At 53.1% G+C, this 16,927-nt stretch overlaps 1 protein-coding gene across 1 annotated transcript in view; it reads left to right on the top strand.

The window, feature by feature from the left end:
- Window positions 1-597: 597 nt before the first annotated feature.
- The window catches only part of RFX6 (regulatory factor X6), a 98,734-nt gene continuing 82,404 nt past the window's right edge, over window positions 598-16,927 (top strand). Inside the window, exons 1-3 of the mRNA XM_066590997.1 lie at window positions 598-817; window positions 1,257-1,413; window positions 4,077-4,200. Coding sequence (XP_066447094.1) covers window positions 598-817; window positions 1,257-1,413; window positions 4,077-4,200 — 501 coding nt within the window. The remainder of the gene's footprint in view (window positions 818-1,256; window positions 1,414-4,076; window positions 4,201-16,927) is intronic.

Genomic DNA, 16,927 nt, shown 5'->3' with positions numbered 1-16,927 from the left:
TAAAGGCTTCATCATTGACTCAGCATGCGGGCTGGCACATAATAAACAAACATCACTTTGACTCACACGATCAGACAGGATTGTTCCAACCTGTTAAACATTAACAACGCTGATCTGCTCACCACCATTTTTTCTATCTTTTTAAGACAACAGATAACCCAATTCACTGCTGCTACCTCGCATCCACCACGATTATCTCTGCCCCTACTTGACTTTTTGTCAAAATAAAAGCACCTGGAATACCAGGCAGCAACCTGTTGATGAACAACTGCCTTTCATTTGATAGGAGATTTATGCCAACAAGAGGGCGTGTTTATAGATATACTTTAAAATAGCAGGTAATGTCAAACCACTCTGTATGGTCTTTGTCAGACCTGAGAAGCAAATAGTCCATGAAGCCGGAGGACGATTACACAAGGAGAAAGCAAAATCCCAGATAATCTATAACTTCCAGGATCTTCTAGGAATACATTTTCTAGATCTAGATGCATACTTCCATGCTTTCTCGGGATGATCACTGAATTCCATTCCTTCTGAAGTTGTGCGGTGGACTACTTTCGATACATTTCATGACTTGGAAAATTTGCAGCTCATATAATGCCAAATGAGCAGTTTTCAGAAAGACAGGAGGGAGAGTGTTCTTTCCAGAATGGTGATTCCCACAAGAAGAATAATCCAAGGATAGAGGACTGCTATGGAACAATGGTGGCAAAAGAATTGTCTTTCACACAGGAGAGATTATGTACTAAAGGGGAAGATCAAATTATGCTTACTCCAGAGGAAGAAGAAACATCAACTTGCATTGGAATAAAAACAGGTATTAACAGCAATATTATATTTATCAAATATTGTATTGTTATTACAAGTATATCTAATATTGTATCAGTGCTACTATAAGTTTGCAATATATAATTACATAGTAATGATTTCTCTTGCTTACCATTCTCCATGTGAGGGCTCATACACATGGCCATTCTGGGGCCATATTCACATTGCTTCTACAGAAAAATATCTCCATATAGGCTCAGTACCAGTGTACAGGAGCCCTGTCCACCGGTACGGAGCCTGTATGGCCATTGAACCTCTGTGCTCTGCAGATATATACAATGGCCATACAGGCTCAGTATATATTTCTATACTATATCTGGGTATAGTATAGAAATACACATAAAAATTAGCTTGTGAATACGAGGATGTAAAAGAAACTTCTGCTGAGTGAATATATTGACTTTGTATTTTCGTCATTGCTTCCATAGAGTTGCACATGACAAATGATACATTTTCATCAGATGATGAAGATCTGGATATTATTTATAGGAGAAGCAGTGCAGTGTGTAACAAGACTTCTCTGAAGAAATCAATCACACAGATTATCAAGGACAAAAAGAAGCAGACTCAACTTACTTTACAGTGGTAAGTTATATAATAAATAAATAAATAAATATATATATATATATATATATATATATATATATATATATATATAGTGGGGACATAAACAAAAAGTACAGGGTGGATAATTGTGCAAAATGTAGTCTCAAGCTGTATATTTCTGGGGATGTGACAGGCATCTTGGAACATAGTGATACAAGTAAATATAAATGGAGGGCAAGATAAAAAGGTAATGGCTGCTCGATTTATACCCCAACCAGATGTGCATAAATATGGTACGAACACCTTTCATGTCTTGAATTTTTCAAAATTACCTTCATTACCAGAATACCCCTTTAACTTGTATTGTCTGGAGGAAAGAAGGGAGAGGAGGGACATGATCAAAATCTTTATATAAGTTAAAGGTATAAATGATGCTCTGGAGGGAGTGCTTTGATTAGGAAACTAAGCACAAGGACAGGGGGACACAATCTGATAAAACTTGGGAAAAATCAAAAGCAATTTTGTAAAATATTATTTTACTGAAAGAGTAAAAGATGCTTTGAACAAACCTCCAGCAGACGTGGTTGGAAGGTACCTGCGATAAATGTATATCTATCTTAAGAGGAAAATAAATAATAGAAGGGCAGACAAGATGGACCATGTGGTGTTTTTCTGCCCTCAGTCTTCTATGTTTCTATGAGCGATAGGACAGTTAGGCTGGCTTCACAGCATGTATCTTGATAAAGCTCCCAGTATACATGCTAAATGTGACCATAGGTTTACATTAGTCTGAAGGAGTGCAAAAGAGTGTTCTTTTAGTCTCTGTTTAGCCAGTGTACCACTAAAAAAAGATGACAAGGTAGTGTAGTAAACTACACTATAGTATCCAGTAAAAAAATGTCCAAAGGGGGTACCCAAAAAAAAACTGTAATCTATTTCTGGTGGGTGGGGTGTTACTACTACAGGCTTCTGTTGCTGAGTGAATGTCTGCGAACAAGTTGTTCAGTTTTTCACCTATTTTGTGATGGATGATTCATACAAGTCAAGTCAAAGGTGAAAACAAAGTTTATTGTTTCTTTCATGTTAGAGTTATTTTATAACACGATCAAACAGCTAACCAAAGTTTTTACTTGAATGTTTTGTAACAGTTGACTGGTACTTCCATCATGATAATGCAGCTGCCCACACAGTGGCAATGGGATGACACTATTGCTGCACCCAATCTTGCTCCATGCAACTTCTTTTTTTTATTTCCTCAGTTTAAAAGAAACCTCAAAGGAAACAGTTTTGGTGTTGAAGAGGTGAAACAAGAACTAAAAGACAATAATAACACAAGTTAAAAAAAAGCTTTGAACAGTGGAATAAACCTGTGGAGAAATATATTGCTCCACATTGGGAGAACTTTGAGGGAGACTGAAGTTTAAAAATTTACAATTAGATAGATTATTTTTAATAAATGAATTCCTGTTCATTTCGGGTACCCCCTTGTATATGTTAAATATATATATATATATTTTTACAATAGAACCCTATGGGTGGTGGATTCCGCTGCATGGAAGCATTTGTTTAATGTATTTGTCCTAGCTTATGGCTGCCTGTCACCAGGCAGGTTTGAATTGCTTTCCCCGCGGCAATAATCCGGCCGCGGGGAATGCAGTGAAAGCAGCAGATTGCAGCATGCTGCGAATTTACCGCGATTCTCCACGGTCAGCCTATCTGTCAGATAGGCTCACAGCGGAGATCCGTCAGCCGGCTCCTGCTCCCGGGCGGATCCCTGCCGCGGGATACCGCAACACCCGTGGACAGGCAGCCTTAATGTTAAACCGAGGCCATAAACATGAGGTAGACAGAGTCTCAAAGTACAGCATATATCAATAGGTCCAAAACAGTACAGCTACAAAAAATTGTCTGTTCAGATGTTGGAAAGCTGAGTGTGTTATTTCAATTTTTTTCTGCTTTGCTCAAATTGTAAATCATGATTGTTTTGAGTTCTAACATTTTCGCAAAACAGTATTTTGCATCAGTGTTTGTAAGCCAAACTAACAGAGGAACAGAGACATAGAAGTATTATACAAAGATTTGTACCTCTTCTGCGTTTAGACCCACTAAGGCTGGGTTCACATGGGGCATAAATCCTGTGCAGTGACCGTAGCAGGACCGCATGGAAATACCGCAAGATTTCTGCTGTAGAAATGCAGCTTCAAAACTCGCGCCGCTCGGCGTGGGAGAGGCAAAGACAGAAGAGATGGCCACAGCGGAGACGGCGATAAAACTGACATGCCACGGTTTTGAGTTCCGCGCGGCTTGGCCGCAACGGCTTATCCACAGCGTGTGGTAGAGATTTTTGCAAATCTTGCCAACTTTGCTGAAAGGCTTTGTCCCTGGATAGGAAATTGCTGGCTGAATTTCAGTGCAGAAAGTCTGCATGGAAATTCTGCAGCAGTTCCCTCCCTTGTGAACCCAGCCCTATGGTTTGGGCTCACAAAATACTCTGCAAAATAAGCCTATGTGAAAGTGGCCTTAGTGGTTGTCTGGTTTGGAAAGTCCTTTTTTAGATTTTAAGGGTCTGACCAGGAAAACCCTTTTTTAATAGAATTTGCCACTATGCCTGAATAAACAATGTATAATTTTCTATATTGCCTGTAAGCCATTATTAGGATGTGAACAGCTCTGATACTTACAGAAGTGACTTGTCCTTGCAGGCTAGAGGAAAATTATATTGTATGTGAAGGAGTTTGCCTGCCTCGATGCATACTGTACGCACATTATTTAGACTTCTGCAGGAAGGAGAAATTGGAGCCAGCATGTGCAGCAACTTTTGGAAAGGTATGTAACCAGTTCTTGACTTGGTGGTATCTGAAAATGATCTCCTCTTCTCTTTTGCTGATAGTGAAGAAGTAATTTTCCTGTATGTGAAAATGCAGTTGCAGTTTATAGTTTGCACTTGTATCCTTTTGTGTTGGCTGTGACACTAGTGATGGTGGCAGCCTCTGGCCATCACAGCCTGAATATCTGAACCGTTCATCCACAATTCTATACTTGGCGCTCAAATTTATAGAAAGGCAGGGAGCAAACATGGTATTTATATACTCTTTTAACATATGATTTTGTCACTATGTAATACAACTTAAGGGCTCTGGGATGGTGCATAGAGGTGCTATACATTGCACCATCCAATCTAAAGCTGACCCTTCCTCCAGTATCTGGAAGCTCAGATTTTCATTTAAAGCCTTATCTTATACAGAAATTGTGTGGCCATTTAAAGCACTATTTATGTATATTTCTAATCCAAGTTCTGTTGGAGAACGTTTGATCAGCTATAAACTCTTCACATAACCAATAGAGACATTTTCAGAGAACTCGGGTGATTACCTTTCTGTGTACATGCGGTCACCAACGGGGCACTGAGTGAGAAATCACTCACTTGTCAGAGTCACTTAGTTTTTAGCAGAATTAAAAAGCAAGCGACCATGTAAAAAGGACCCACCTCAATGCTTGAGCAACTCCTGTTTACTGTGAATGAAGGCGAGCAGATAGGAACAATAGTCTGGAAGTAGCCCGAGGGACAGCTGTCAGGCGCTTATGCTCCCAACAGTCATCCCGTGTGTAGATACCTTAAGTATAAGGCACTTGAAATCAGACTTATACAAGGTACCTTGCTAGAGGCACCCATGTAATGCCACATAGACTCCCTGTGATACTATACTAGGGGGCAGTAGACAAATTAACCTGCCTAAGTATGAAATAGGAGGCATATGGAGGTACAGAATGAACTCATAGGACTTATATAGATCTATTGTAGCTTTTTATGAGTTTGTGCAGAGCAGTGATGTGGCTGTGTGCATGAGCTCTATTGAACAAATGTGTGAAATGCATGCAGAATTCTGAGTAATCTCCAAATATAGCTTAATATCTGGAATTACTACCTTGACAGCTGGCACAGGGGCATTACTAAAGGCTCATAAACCTCAGTGCAAAGTTCAGCTAGGGCTCCCCTACTCCGACCACCCTCCCTTGCAGACACCTTGCATGGCAGCCCCAGAAAATACCTTATATAATCAGATAGAATATCTATAAGTGACCATTGATTGCACAGCTGCTCAGCTCTATATAACAGAGTCAGCATATAATGGTATGATATCAGTTCTACACAGCAATGCTGATTACATTGCAGTTAAGGCCCATTTAGACATAACGATTATCGCTCAAAATTCGCTCAAAAGCCATATTTTGAGTGATAATCGTTGTGTGTAAATATGTCCATCTTTCACTTTTCTGCTGAACGATGAATTTCAGTTTGGCATGAAATCCATTGTTCAGCAGAACAGCTGGTAAGAAGGACTGCATGCGGTGTTCTGCCCGGGAGCGCTGATTACATTGTCTCAGCTGTCAGCCCCGCGGCAGAACAAAGGAAATTTATTCAGAGAACAGCAGGTGGTCTGTTCTCTGAATACAGCTCCTGACAGCTCACATGTTACTAATTGGTACTAATGGGTACTAGTACCAAGTAGTAGTTTATGCAAAAATGATCGGTCGAAAACCATATTTTGAGTGATCATCTTTGTGTGTAAATGCACCTTAACCCTCAGGAATCACAAGTGGCATCTTCTCTGACTGGTGTCGTCTACTTTCAGTTTTCTTCTTAATTCGGCCCAGACTACCATGAATAGCTTTCTTAAAGCTATGACTTGTCTCTGCACACTTGTTCCATCCTGCTGCTAACCCTAATGCCTCTCACAGTGTCCCATACAGAAAAAAGGCCTCATCTTGTGCCCCACGAAGTAATATTGCTCACACACAGTAACAATTTCTCTATATTCAGTCTCTTGGTGACCCTTTAATGTTATAGAGCCCCCTATGCTCTATTTAAGCAATAGAGCCCCACAGTGCCCCTATATAGTTACAAAACCCATGCGCTCCTATAAAGTAATAGGGTCCCCATGTCCCATTTAAAGTAAAAGAGCCCCCTATAGACCCCTCCTGCGTCCCTTCCTGTGCCCCTTTAAAGTAATACAGCCTGTGTGCTCCTAGAATAATAGTGCCCCCCTGTGCCCTTACCACCTATAAAAAAAATTGTTAATGTCCTTCCCGCGCCACCGCCTTTCCCATGAGCATTAAAGAACTTGTATGATTATAAGAAAACATTTTTTAAAGATCAGGCACATCATAAAATAAAAAAGACGGTAAACTCCTCTATCTTTACTCCAAGTGCCAATTCTCGGACAGCTACTACAGGTTTAGATGACCGATGCGGCCAATCAGAGGCTGCAGTGTCACCATCTGAACTCCTGGCATCAGCACTCACATCCTGGGTGTCATGATACCATGAGTTTGCTGTGGCCTCTGATAGCCCACAGCGGTCACCTGACCTCCGGAGACCGTGTAAGGATGAGAACGTGGCAGTGGGAGCAGTTCAGCTGGGTTCTGGGGGCTGGAGATAGGAGATTATACTGTCTTTTTTAAATTTTATAATCTTGCTAGCCATTAATTTTTTTTTCTTATAATCACACAACCCCTTCAAAAAATCGTTAATCGGTGCGTGTAAATCTGGGCCCATCGTCAGCTTTTCGGGTGATCGTTAAAATCAGTCCAACATAAAAATCATTGCTCACTTTTATCAGTCGTTCTCCACGGGGGGGGGGGGGGGGATTGCTGATGGCATTGTTTCCTTGTGGAGAACAAAGGATCAGAGTGCAGATAATAGCCTCTGGCTGTTAGCCTGCATTCAGTGAAGGCTTCATTAACATTACATAACATTACATAATTGGTATTTAAGTAGCTGAGTAGCTACTTAAATACCAATTAATTTTTATGCAAAATGATCGCTCAAAGCTGGTGCTCAAACTGTCGTTTGATGTAAATGGGCCTTTAGCTCAGGTAGCATTGGGGGTAAATAATAATTAGTTTTTTCTTTTTCATGGACAACACACAGCAAGACTTGGACACAATCCAAGGGGTGGGAGAACACCTCAAGAACAGGAACAGACTATTCTTAATCTGATAATCTGACCAAGTGCACTGTGTGCAAATAAACATGGTGCTGGGTTGCTGGCAAGTGCCATGGAGAAAGCAGGGCATGCATGCATCCAGGTGGCTCCAGAATGACATCATCAGGGAATGTCTAAGCTGCATGCAATTCCATGCTCTCCTTTCTTCTACACCATGGACACAGACCAATTATGCGCTGGCTACCACCACTAACAGACTTCAGTTGTAGTGAATCACAACTGCAGCCTCAGTACTGGGAGTATCGTGCACTGGGAATGTCAGGTGGCTGCGTACAGGGAGTGTATGTGTATATATATATATATATTTATAAAATGAGTTTAGTACTGGTACTATATTAATCTAATGGTCTTCGTTCTGGTACTGTATTTATGCAATATGATTGGTTCTGACACTGTAGTTATGCTACGAGCTTGATTCTGGCCCTGTATTTATAGACTGGGTATCCAGTGTTTGCATTAAGTATGGTTATGGTATTGTATTTATGTTGTGAGCTTGGTTCAGGTATTCTGCCTGTGTGGTACTATACCTTTACCTTTTATTTGAGGGATGTATTAAATAGCTGTGAGAATTTCCAATCTCCATCCTTTTCATACTGCTCAGCTGTGCATACCTATAGTACTAAATGTGACATATAGATCTACATGTAATGGGTGAACTTAGTATGCATTATCAAGTGTGAGTACTGTAGGCAGGTAGATATTGTATGCTTATGTAATTTTACACATAGTGTGGCAATCCAGTTAAACATTTTATGCAGGAAAACACAGAAGTTTGTAAATTTTCTATAGAATATTAGACCGGCCTCAAATGAGTGAGTGTATATAACGCAGTGCATTACCGCTGTGTGGACCAGCATATCGCCGTGTATGACTGATTTTTGCCTGAGCATGACAGCATGTCTCACGCATGCCATCATGCACAGTCTTCCTGGGTTGATATATTTTTTTAATTACCTGCTTTGTCACTTAGTGAGGCTATGTATAAACGCCGCACATACGCAATGTAATTGCGTATGTACAGCGTTTAGTATGGACCAATAGAGAACAATAGGGCTCTATCGCGCATAATACGCATTGAAGAAATGCTAGTGTGAGTGTAACACCTAAAACACAATTCAAGTGTGAGCCTGGCCTTACTGTTACATCCCAAAAAATTGTAATTACATTCCCCAATAATATACCGTGTATTTGGAATATTGCAATTTATTTATTAGAGTAGGGATCATTTTCCAAGGCGCACTATGCCCCCGATACTATACATATATATCCATGCCAGCCTGTTGTTAATAATTTGACTGTTTGTAGTCCGCACCATTGTTACATGAAATGTTTACCTGGATTGTTTGACCATTTATATACTGATAGTCACTCTGGAGTTATCTCTTGAAGACTTGATAACTTGACATTATTGACTAGTCAGACTTGAAAGGGAGAACAATTCAGAGTTTAGCACTTTGTAACTTTGAATCCACAAGAGAAAAAAAAAACTTTTTGAGTCTCCTACATTCCCATACTAGGTTATATCACTTTTTTCATTATGATGATAGTTAAAGGGATTGTACAGGATATAAAAAACATGGCTGCTTTCAGAAGACCACATTAACTGTGACGGAAGCTTTGGCACTTTCCACATAATCATATTCTTATTCTTTGGTTCAATGTGTGTTTTAGATCTACATGTATGTCTATACTGGGGATATGGAGCTCTGTGTCAGACATTAGGCTCAGCGACCACTATAAAATCTAATAAAAAAAGCCTACAGGCTTTTTCTTGCACCAGTCTTTGAGCACTTTGCCTCACCTTAGGAGGATGATTTTGGTGTCATTTGATTCCTTAGATCCTCCCCACCGCCGAAAAATCCGAAAATTTGATGTGGATACATTGAGTGACCTGTCGGGCCACATCAAAGTTCAAAGTACAGGGGCGAGCACCGTAAGGGAGATTCAAGCGTTGCTAAGCAATGTTCAAGGTCTCGCGGGGTCTCTCACCTTCATAAGACTATGAACTGGTGGCTGAAGTGTCGGTGAGAGAGAGAAGCACTGGAGAGACAGAAGTATCAGAGAGAGAGAGACAGAGAGAGAAACATACTCACAGATGCACACACACATTCACAAACAAATAGAGAAATGACATGAAGAAAGAGGGAGAGAGAAGCGGCATAGAGAGAGAGAGGTAGTGGGAGAGAGAAGCAGCATGGAGAGAGATGGGTAGTTGGAGAGAAAAGCGGCATAGAGAGAGATGGGTAGTTGGAGAGAAAAGCTGGGTGGAGAGAAGGAGAGAGAAGCGGCATTGAGAGAGAGGCAGGAGAGAGAAGCGGCATAGAGAGAGAGGGGGAGAAAAGCGGCATGGAGAGGGACAGAGAGAGAAAGAGAAGCAACATGGAGAGAGAGAAGTGGCATTGAGAGTGAGACAGGGGAAGAGGAGGAGATACACAACAACCATTTTTCCAAACATTTTATGTTAGAGTAGCAAATGTTAGGACAATCTAGTACTGTGATGGCGAACCTATGATACGTGTGTCAGCACTGACATGCGTTCGCTGTCGGCCGTTCACCCCGTTAGTGAATACTAGCAGGGGCCACAGCTCCCCTGCTGGTATTCACTAACCAGCGCTTCTACCGGTAGCAACGCTGATCCCGGCACACACTGTGATGTCAGTGTGCAGCCGGGATCCTCCTCCCCCCTCCCACGACGTCTCTTACCACTTAGTTCTGCAAGAGCGTCCGGCAGAGGAGGCGTCCGGCAGCACACTGACTCATTTCAGTGCACTGGAGATCATCTCTGCTAGCGGTGCGGAGGGCAGCGGAAGAGCAGACTTCCAGGACGTGGATGGGGTGAGTACATGGGTCTTGGGGGACAGTGTCACTGCTGGAGGGGCCACTGTGGGGGGCACTGTCGCTGCTGGTGGGCCGCTGTGGGGGGCACAGTCGCTGCTGGGGGGGTCGCTGTGGGGGGCTGCTGTCACTGCTGGGGGGCCACTGTGGGGGGGCACTGTCACTGCTGAGGGTCTGCTGTCGCTGCTGGGGGCCACTGTAAGGGGCACTGTCACTGCTGGGGGGCCGCTGTGCGGGGGTGCTGTCACTGCTAGGGGGCCACTGTGGGGGCACTGTCGCTGCTGCAGGGGCACTGTCACTGCTGGGGGTCCGCTGTCGCTGCTGGGGGCCGCTGTCACTGCTGGGGGGGGCGCTTTTGCTGCTGGGGGGGCCGCTGTCGTTGCTGGGAGCCCGCTGTGGGGGCCGCTGTCGCTGCTGAGGGGCCGCTGTGGGGGGTGCTGTCACTGCTGGGGGGCGCTGTCGCTGCTGGGGGCCACTGTCGCTGCTGGGGGGACGCTGTCGCTGCTAGGGGGCGCTGTCGCTGCTGGTGGCCTACTGTGGGGGGAGCAGTCACTGGTGGGGGGCAGCTGTGGGGGGCTGTCGCTGCTGGGGGCCGCTGACGCTGCTGGGGGCCTGCTATGGGGGGCGCTGTCGCTGCTGGGGGCTAGCTGTCGGAGGCGCTGTAGCTGCTGAGGGCCGCTGTGGGGGGCGCTGACGCTGCTGGGGGCCTACTGTGGGGAGGCGCTGTCACTGGTTGGGGGCCGCTGTGGGGGGCTGTCGCTGCTGGGGGGCGTTGTGGGGGCGCTGACGCTGCTGGGGGACGCTGTCGCTGCTGGGGGCCTACTGTGGGGGGGCTGTCGCTGCTGGGGCCTAGCTGTTGGGGGCGCTGTCGCTGCTTGGGGCCGCTGTCGCTGCTGGCGGGCCGCTGTCGCTGTTGGGGGCCTGCTGTGGGGGCCGCTGTCACTACTGCGTGGCAGCTGGGGGGGCACTGTCGCTGCTGGGGGCCCGCTGTAGGGGGTGCTGTCGCTGCTGGGGGCTAGCTGTACATGGGTCTAGGCGGAACAGTGTCACTGCTGGGGAGGGGGTGCTGGGGGGGGCACTGTCTCTGCTGGTGGGCCACTGTCACTGCTGGAGGCCGCTGTGGGGGGCACTGTTGCTGTTGGGGGGGGCACTGTCACTGCTGGGGGTCCGCTGTCGCTGCTGGGGGCCGCTGTCACTGCTGGGGGGGTGCTTTTGCTGCTGGGGGCCGCTGTCGTTGCTGGGAGCCCGCTGTGGGGGCCGCTGTCGCTGCTGAGGGGCCGCTGTCACTGCTGGGGGCCACTGTCGCTGCTGGGGGGATGCTGTCGCTGCTTGGGGGACGCTGTCGCTGCTGGGGGGACGCTGTCGCTGCTAGGGGGCGCAGTCACTGGTGGGGGGCAGCTGTGGGGGGCTGTCGCTGCTGGGGGCCGCTGACGCTGCTGTGGGCCTGCTGTGGGGGGCGCTGTCGCTGCTGGGGGCCTGCTGTGGGGGGCGCTGTCGCTGCTGGGGGCTAGCTGTCGGAGGCGCTGTCACTGCTGGGGGGCGCTGTCGCTGCTGGGGGCCACTGTCGCTGCTGGAGAGACGCTGTCGCTGCTGGGGGGACGCTGTCGCTGCTAGGGGGCGCTGTCGCTGCTGGGGGCCTACTGTGGGGGGCGCAGTCACTGGTGGGGGGGCAGCTGTGGGGGGCTGTCGCTGCTGGGGGCCGCTGACGCTGCTGTGGGCCTGCTGTGGGGGGCGCTGTCACTGGTTGGGGGCTGCTGTGGGTGGCTGTCGCTGCTGGGGGGCCGGTGTGGGGGTGCTGACGCTGCTGGGGGACACTGTCGCTGCTGGGGGCCTACTGTGGGGGGGGGGCTGTCGCTGCTGGGGGCCGCTGAAGGGGGCACTGTCGCTGCTGGGGGGCTGCTGTCGCTGTTGGGGGCCTGCTGTGGGGGCCGCTGTCACTGCTGCGTGGCAGCTGGGGGGCACGCTGTCGCTGCTGGGGGCCCGCTGTACGGGGTGCTGTCGCTGCTGGGGGCTAGCTGTACATGGGTCTCGGCGGGACAGTGTCACTGCTGGGGAGGGGGTGCTGGGGGGGCACGGTCACTGCTGGTGGGCCACTGTCACTGCTGGGGGCCGCTGTGGGGGGCACTGTCGCTGCTGGGGGTCTGCCGTGGGGGGGCGCTGTCGCTGCTGGGGGCAAGCTGTCGGGGGCGCTGTCGCTGCTGGGAGCTGCTGTCGCTGCTGGAGGGGCGGCTGTGGGGGCGCTGTCGCTGCTGGGGGGCCGCTGAAGCTGCTGGGGGGCACAGTTGCTGCCGGGGGCCTGCTGTGGGGGGCGCTGTCGCTGCTGGGGGGGCACTGTCACTACTGGGGGGCCACTGTCACTGCTCGGGGGCCACTGTCACTGTTCGGGGCTGCTGTGGCAGGCACTGTTGCTGCTGGGGGCCTGCTGTGGGGGGCGCTGTCACTGCTGCGTGGCCACTGTGGGGGGGGGTCGCTGTCGCTGCTGGGGGGCCGCTGGGGGGGTCGCTGTCGCTGCTGGGGGGCCGCTGTCGCTGCTGGGGGCCTGCTGCGGGGGGCGCTGTCACTGCTGCGTGGCAGCTGGGGGTGAGGGGGGGCTCGCTGTCGCTGCTGGGGGCCCGCCATGGGGGGTGCTGTCGCTGCTGGGGGCTAGCTGTATATGGGTCTCGAGGGGACAGTGTCACTGCTGGGCGGGGGGGATGGGGGGCACTGTCACTGCTGGGGGGCCACTGTCACTGCTGGGGGCCGCACTGTCGCTACTGGGGGTCCGCTGTGGGGGGCGCTGTCGCTGCTGGGGGCTAGCTGTCAGTGGCGCTGTCGCTGCTGGGGGGCCGCTGAAGCTGCTGGGGGCCTGCTGTGGGGGGCGCTGTCGCTGCTGGGGGGGGCACTGTCACTGCTGGGGGGCCGCTGAAGGGGGCACTGTCGCTGCTGGGGGCCACTGCTGGGGGCAGCGCTGTCACTGTTGCGTGGCCGCTGTGGGGGGGTCGCTGCTGGGGGCCTGCTGTGGGGGGCGCTGTCGCTGCTGGGGGGGCACTGTCACTGCTGGGGGGCCACTGTCACTGCTGGGGGCCGCTGAAGGGGGCACTGTCGCTGCTGGGGGCCGCTGTTGGGGGCACTGTCACTGCTGGGGGCGGCGCTGTCACTGCTGCGTGGCCGCTGTGGGGGGGTCGCTGCTGGGGGGCTGCTGTGGGGGGCACTGTCGCTGCTGGGGGCCCGCTGTGAGGGGTGCTGTCGCTGCTGGGGGCTAGCTGTACATGGGTCTCGGGGGACAGTGTCACTGCCTGGGGGGGGCGCTGTGGGAGCGCTGTCGCTGCTGGGGGGGCCGCTGACGCTGCTGGGGGCCTGCTGTGGGCGGCGCTGTCGCTGCTGGGGGCCTGCTGTGGGGGGCGCTGACGCTGCTGGGGGCCTACTGTGGAGGGCCGCTGTAAGGGGGGGCTGTTGCTACTGGGGGGCCGCTGTGGGGGGCGCTGACGCTGCTGGGGGACGCTGTCGCTGCTGGGGGCCTGCTGTGGGGGGCACTGGCGCTGCTGGGGGCCTACTGTGGGGGGCGCTGTCGCTGCTGGGGCCTAGCTGTCGGGGGTGCTGTCGCTGCTGGGGGCCGCTGTAGGGGGCGCTGTCGCAGCTGGGGGGGCCGCTGAGGGGGGCACTGTAGCTGCTGGGGGCCTGCTGTGGGGGGGCGCTGTCACTGCTGCGTGGCCGCTGTGGGGGGGGGGGGGGGGCGCTGTCGCTGCTGGGGGGCCGCTGTGGAGGGTGCTGTTGCTGCTGGGGGCTAGCTGTACATCAGTTTCGGGGGGACAGTGTCACTGCTGGGGAAGGGGTTGCTGGGGGGGCACTGACACTGCTGGGGGGCCACTGTCACTGCTGGGGGCCGCTGTGGGGGGCACTGTCGCTGCTGGGGGTCCGCTGTGGGGGGCGCTGTTGCTGCTGGGGGCTAGCTGTCGGGGGCGCTGTCGCTGTTGGGGGCCGCTGTCGCTGCTGTGGGGTGGCTGTGGGGGCGCTGTCGCTGCTGGGGGGCCGCTGACAGTGCTGGGGGGGCTGTTGCTGCTGGGCGCCTGCTGTGGGCGGTGCTGTCACTGCTGCGGGGCCACTGTGGGGTGCGCTGTCGCTGCTGGGGGCCCGCTGGGGGGGGGGCGCTGTCGCTGCTGGGGGCTAGCTGTACATGGGTCTCGGGGGACAGTGTCACTGCTGGGGGGTGCTGTGGGGGGCGCTGTCACTGCTGCGTGGCCGCTGTGGGGGGGGGGGGTGCTGTCGCTGCTGGGGGGCCGCTGTGGGGGGTGCTGTTGCTGCTGGGGGCTAGCTGTACCTCAGTTTCGGGGGGACAGTGTCACTGCTGGGGAAGGGGTTGCTGGGGGGGCACTGACACTGCTGGGGGGCCACTGTCACTGCTGGGGGCCGTTGTGGGGGGCACTGTCGCTGCTGGGGGTCCGCTGTGGGGGGCGCTCTTGCTGCTGGGGGCTAGCTGTCGGGGGCACTGTCGCTGTTGGGGGCCGCTGTCGCTGCTGGGGGGCGGCTGTGGGGGCGCTGTCGCTGCTGGGGGGCGCTGTTGCTGCTGGGGGGCGCTGTTGCTGCTGGGGGCCTGCTGTGGGGGGCGCTGTCGCTGCTGGGGGGGGGCACTGTCACTGCTGGGGGCAGCTGTGGGGGGCACTGTCGCTGCTGGGGGCCGCTGTTGGGGGCGCTGTCGCTGCTGGGGGCCTGCTGTCGGGGCGCTGTCACTGCTGTGTGGCCAGCTGTGGAGGGGGGGGTCGCTTCGCTGCTGGGGGGCTGCTGTGGGGGGCACTGTCGCTGCTGGGGGCTAGCTGTACATGGGTCTCGGGGGGACAGTGTCACTGCTGGGAGGGGCGCTGTGGGGGGCCACCGTCACTGCTGGGGGCCGCTGTGGGGGGCACTGTCACTGCTGAGGGCCCGCTGTGAGGGGCGGTGTCGCTGCTGGGGGCTAGCTGTCGGGGGCGCTGTCGCTGCTGGGGGCCGCTGCCGCTGCTGTGGGGTGGCTGTGGGGGCGCTGTCGCTGCTGGGGGGCCGCTGACAGTGCTGGGGGGGCTGTTGCTGCTGGGCGCCTGCTGTGGGCGGTGCTGTCACTGCTGCGGGGCCACTGTGGGGTGCGCTGTCGCTGCTGGGGGCCCGCTGGCGGGGGGCGCTGTCGCTGCTGGGGGCTAGCTGTACATGGGTCTCGGGGGACAGTGTCACTGCTGGGGGGTGCTGTGGGGGGCGCTGTCACTGCTGCGTGGCCGCTGTGGGGGGGGGGGGGTGCTGTCGCTGCTGGGGGGCCGCTGTGGGGGGTGCTGTTGCTGCTGGGGGCTAGCTGTACCTCAGTTTCGGGGGGACAGTGTCACTGCTGGGGAAGGGGTTGCTGGGGGGGCACTGACACTGCTGGGGGGCCACTGTCACTGCTGGGGGCCGCTGTGGGGGGCACTGTCGCTGCTGGGGGTCCGCTGTGGGGGGCGCTGTTGCTGCTGGGGGCTAGCTGTCGGGGGCGCTGTCGCTGTTGGGGGCCGCTGTCGCTGCTGGGGGGCGGCTGTGGGGGCGCTGTCGCTGCTGGGGGGCGCTGTTGCTGCTGGGGGGCACTGTTGCTGCTGGGGGCCTGCTGTGGGGGGCGCTGTCGCTGCTGGGGGGGGCACTGTCACTGCTGGGGGGCACTGTCACTGCTGGGGGCAGCTGTGGGGGGCACTCTCGCTGCTGGGGGCCGCTGTTGGGGGCGCTGTCGCTGCTGGGGGCCTGCTGTCGGGGCGCTGTCACTGCTGTGTGGCCAGCTGTGGAGGGGGGGGGGTCGCTTCGCTGCTGGGGGGCTGCTGTGGGGGGCACTGTCGCTGCTGGGGGCTAGCTGTACATGGGTCTCGGGGGGACAGTGTCACTGCTGGGAGGGGCGCTGTGGGGGGCCACTGTCACTGCTGGGGGCCGCTGTGGGGGGCACTGTCACTGCTGAGGGCCCGCTGTGAGGGGCGGTGTCGCTGCTGGGGGCTAGCTGTCGGGGGCGCTGTCGCTGCTGGGGGCCGCTGTCGCTGCTGTGGGGTGGCTGTGGGGGCGCTGTCGCTGCTGGGGGGCCGCTGACAGTGCTGGGGGGGCTGTTGCTGCTGGGCGCCTGCTGTGGGCGGTGCTGTCACTGTTGCGGGGCCGCTGTGGGGTGCGCTGTCGCTGCTGGGGGCTAGCTGTACATGGGTCTCGGGGGACAGTGTCACTGCTGGGGGGGTGCTGTGGGGGGCACTGTCACTGCTGGGGGCCGCTGTGGGGGGCTGCTGTGGGGGGCACTGTCACTGCTGGGGGCCGCTGTGGGGGGCTGCTGTGGGGGGCACTGTCACTGCTGGGGGCTCATCATTCCTAAGATAAGTGATGGGGAGGCTGGGATAGGTGAAGGCCTCTGTCTGGTGCCATTTGTTTCTGTCATTCTTTTCCAGAGATCCTTCTGTGAGGCATAAAGTGTGCTTTACTGTAATTATAAATTACACAAATATATATGTCTGTGCATTCACAAAGTGAAAAAACTGCTTGCGGCCAAAAACCTGCCCACTAAGACCAGCCATTGACTACACTTATGTGCTGCCATTGTTGGCAAGATCGTGTTGCTATTGGCTACCTTGGATGGCTGAGGTTTTGTTTTTTTGCTTTGTGGTAACACAGCCTTTAAGGTTACCTTGTGAATAGTAATATAGAAAAAGGATTTTTATTCCACATTGTAACTTCAATTTTTAAAGATACTTCACCTTTAATACCACATTTAAGGG

Source organism: Eleutherodactylus coqui, chromosome 1 (assembly GCF_035609145.1).
Source record: "Eleutherodactylus coqui strain aEleCoq1 chromosome 1, aEleCoq1.hap1, whole genome shotgun sequence".
In the NCBI taxonomy this organism is placed as follows: Eukaryota; Metazoa; Chordata; class Amphibia; order Anura; family Eleutherodactylidae; genus Eleutherodactylus; species Eleutherodactylus coqui.
This window is presented reverse-complemented; position numbering and strand designations above follow the sequence as displayed.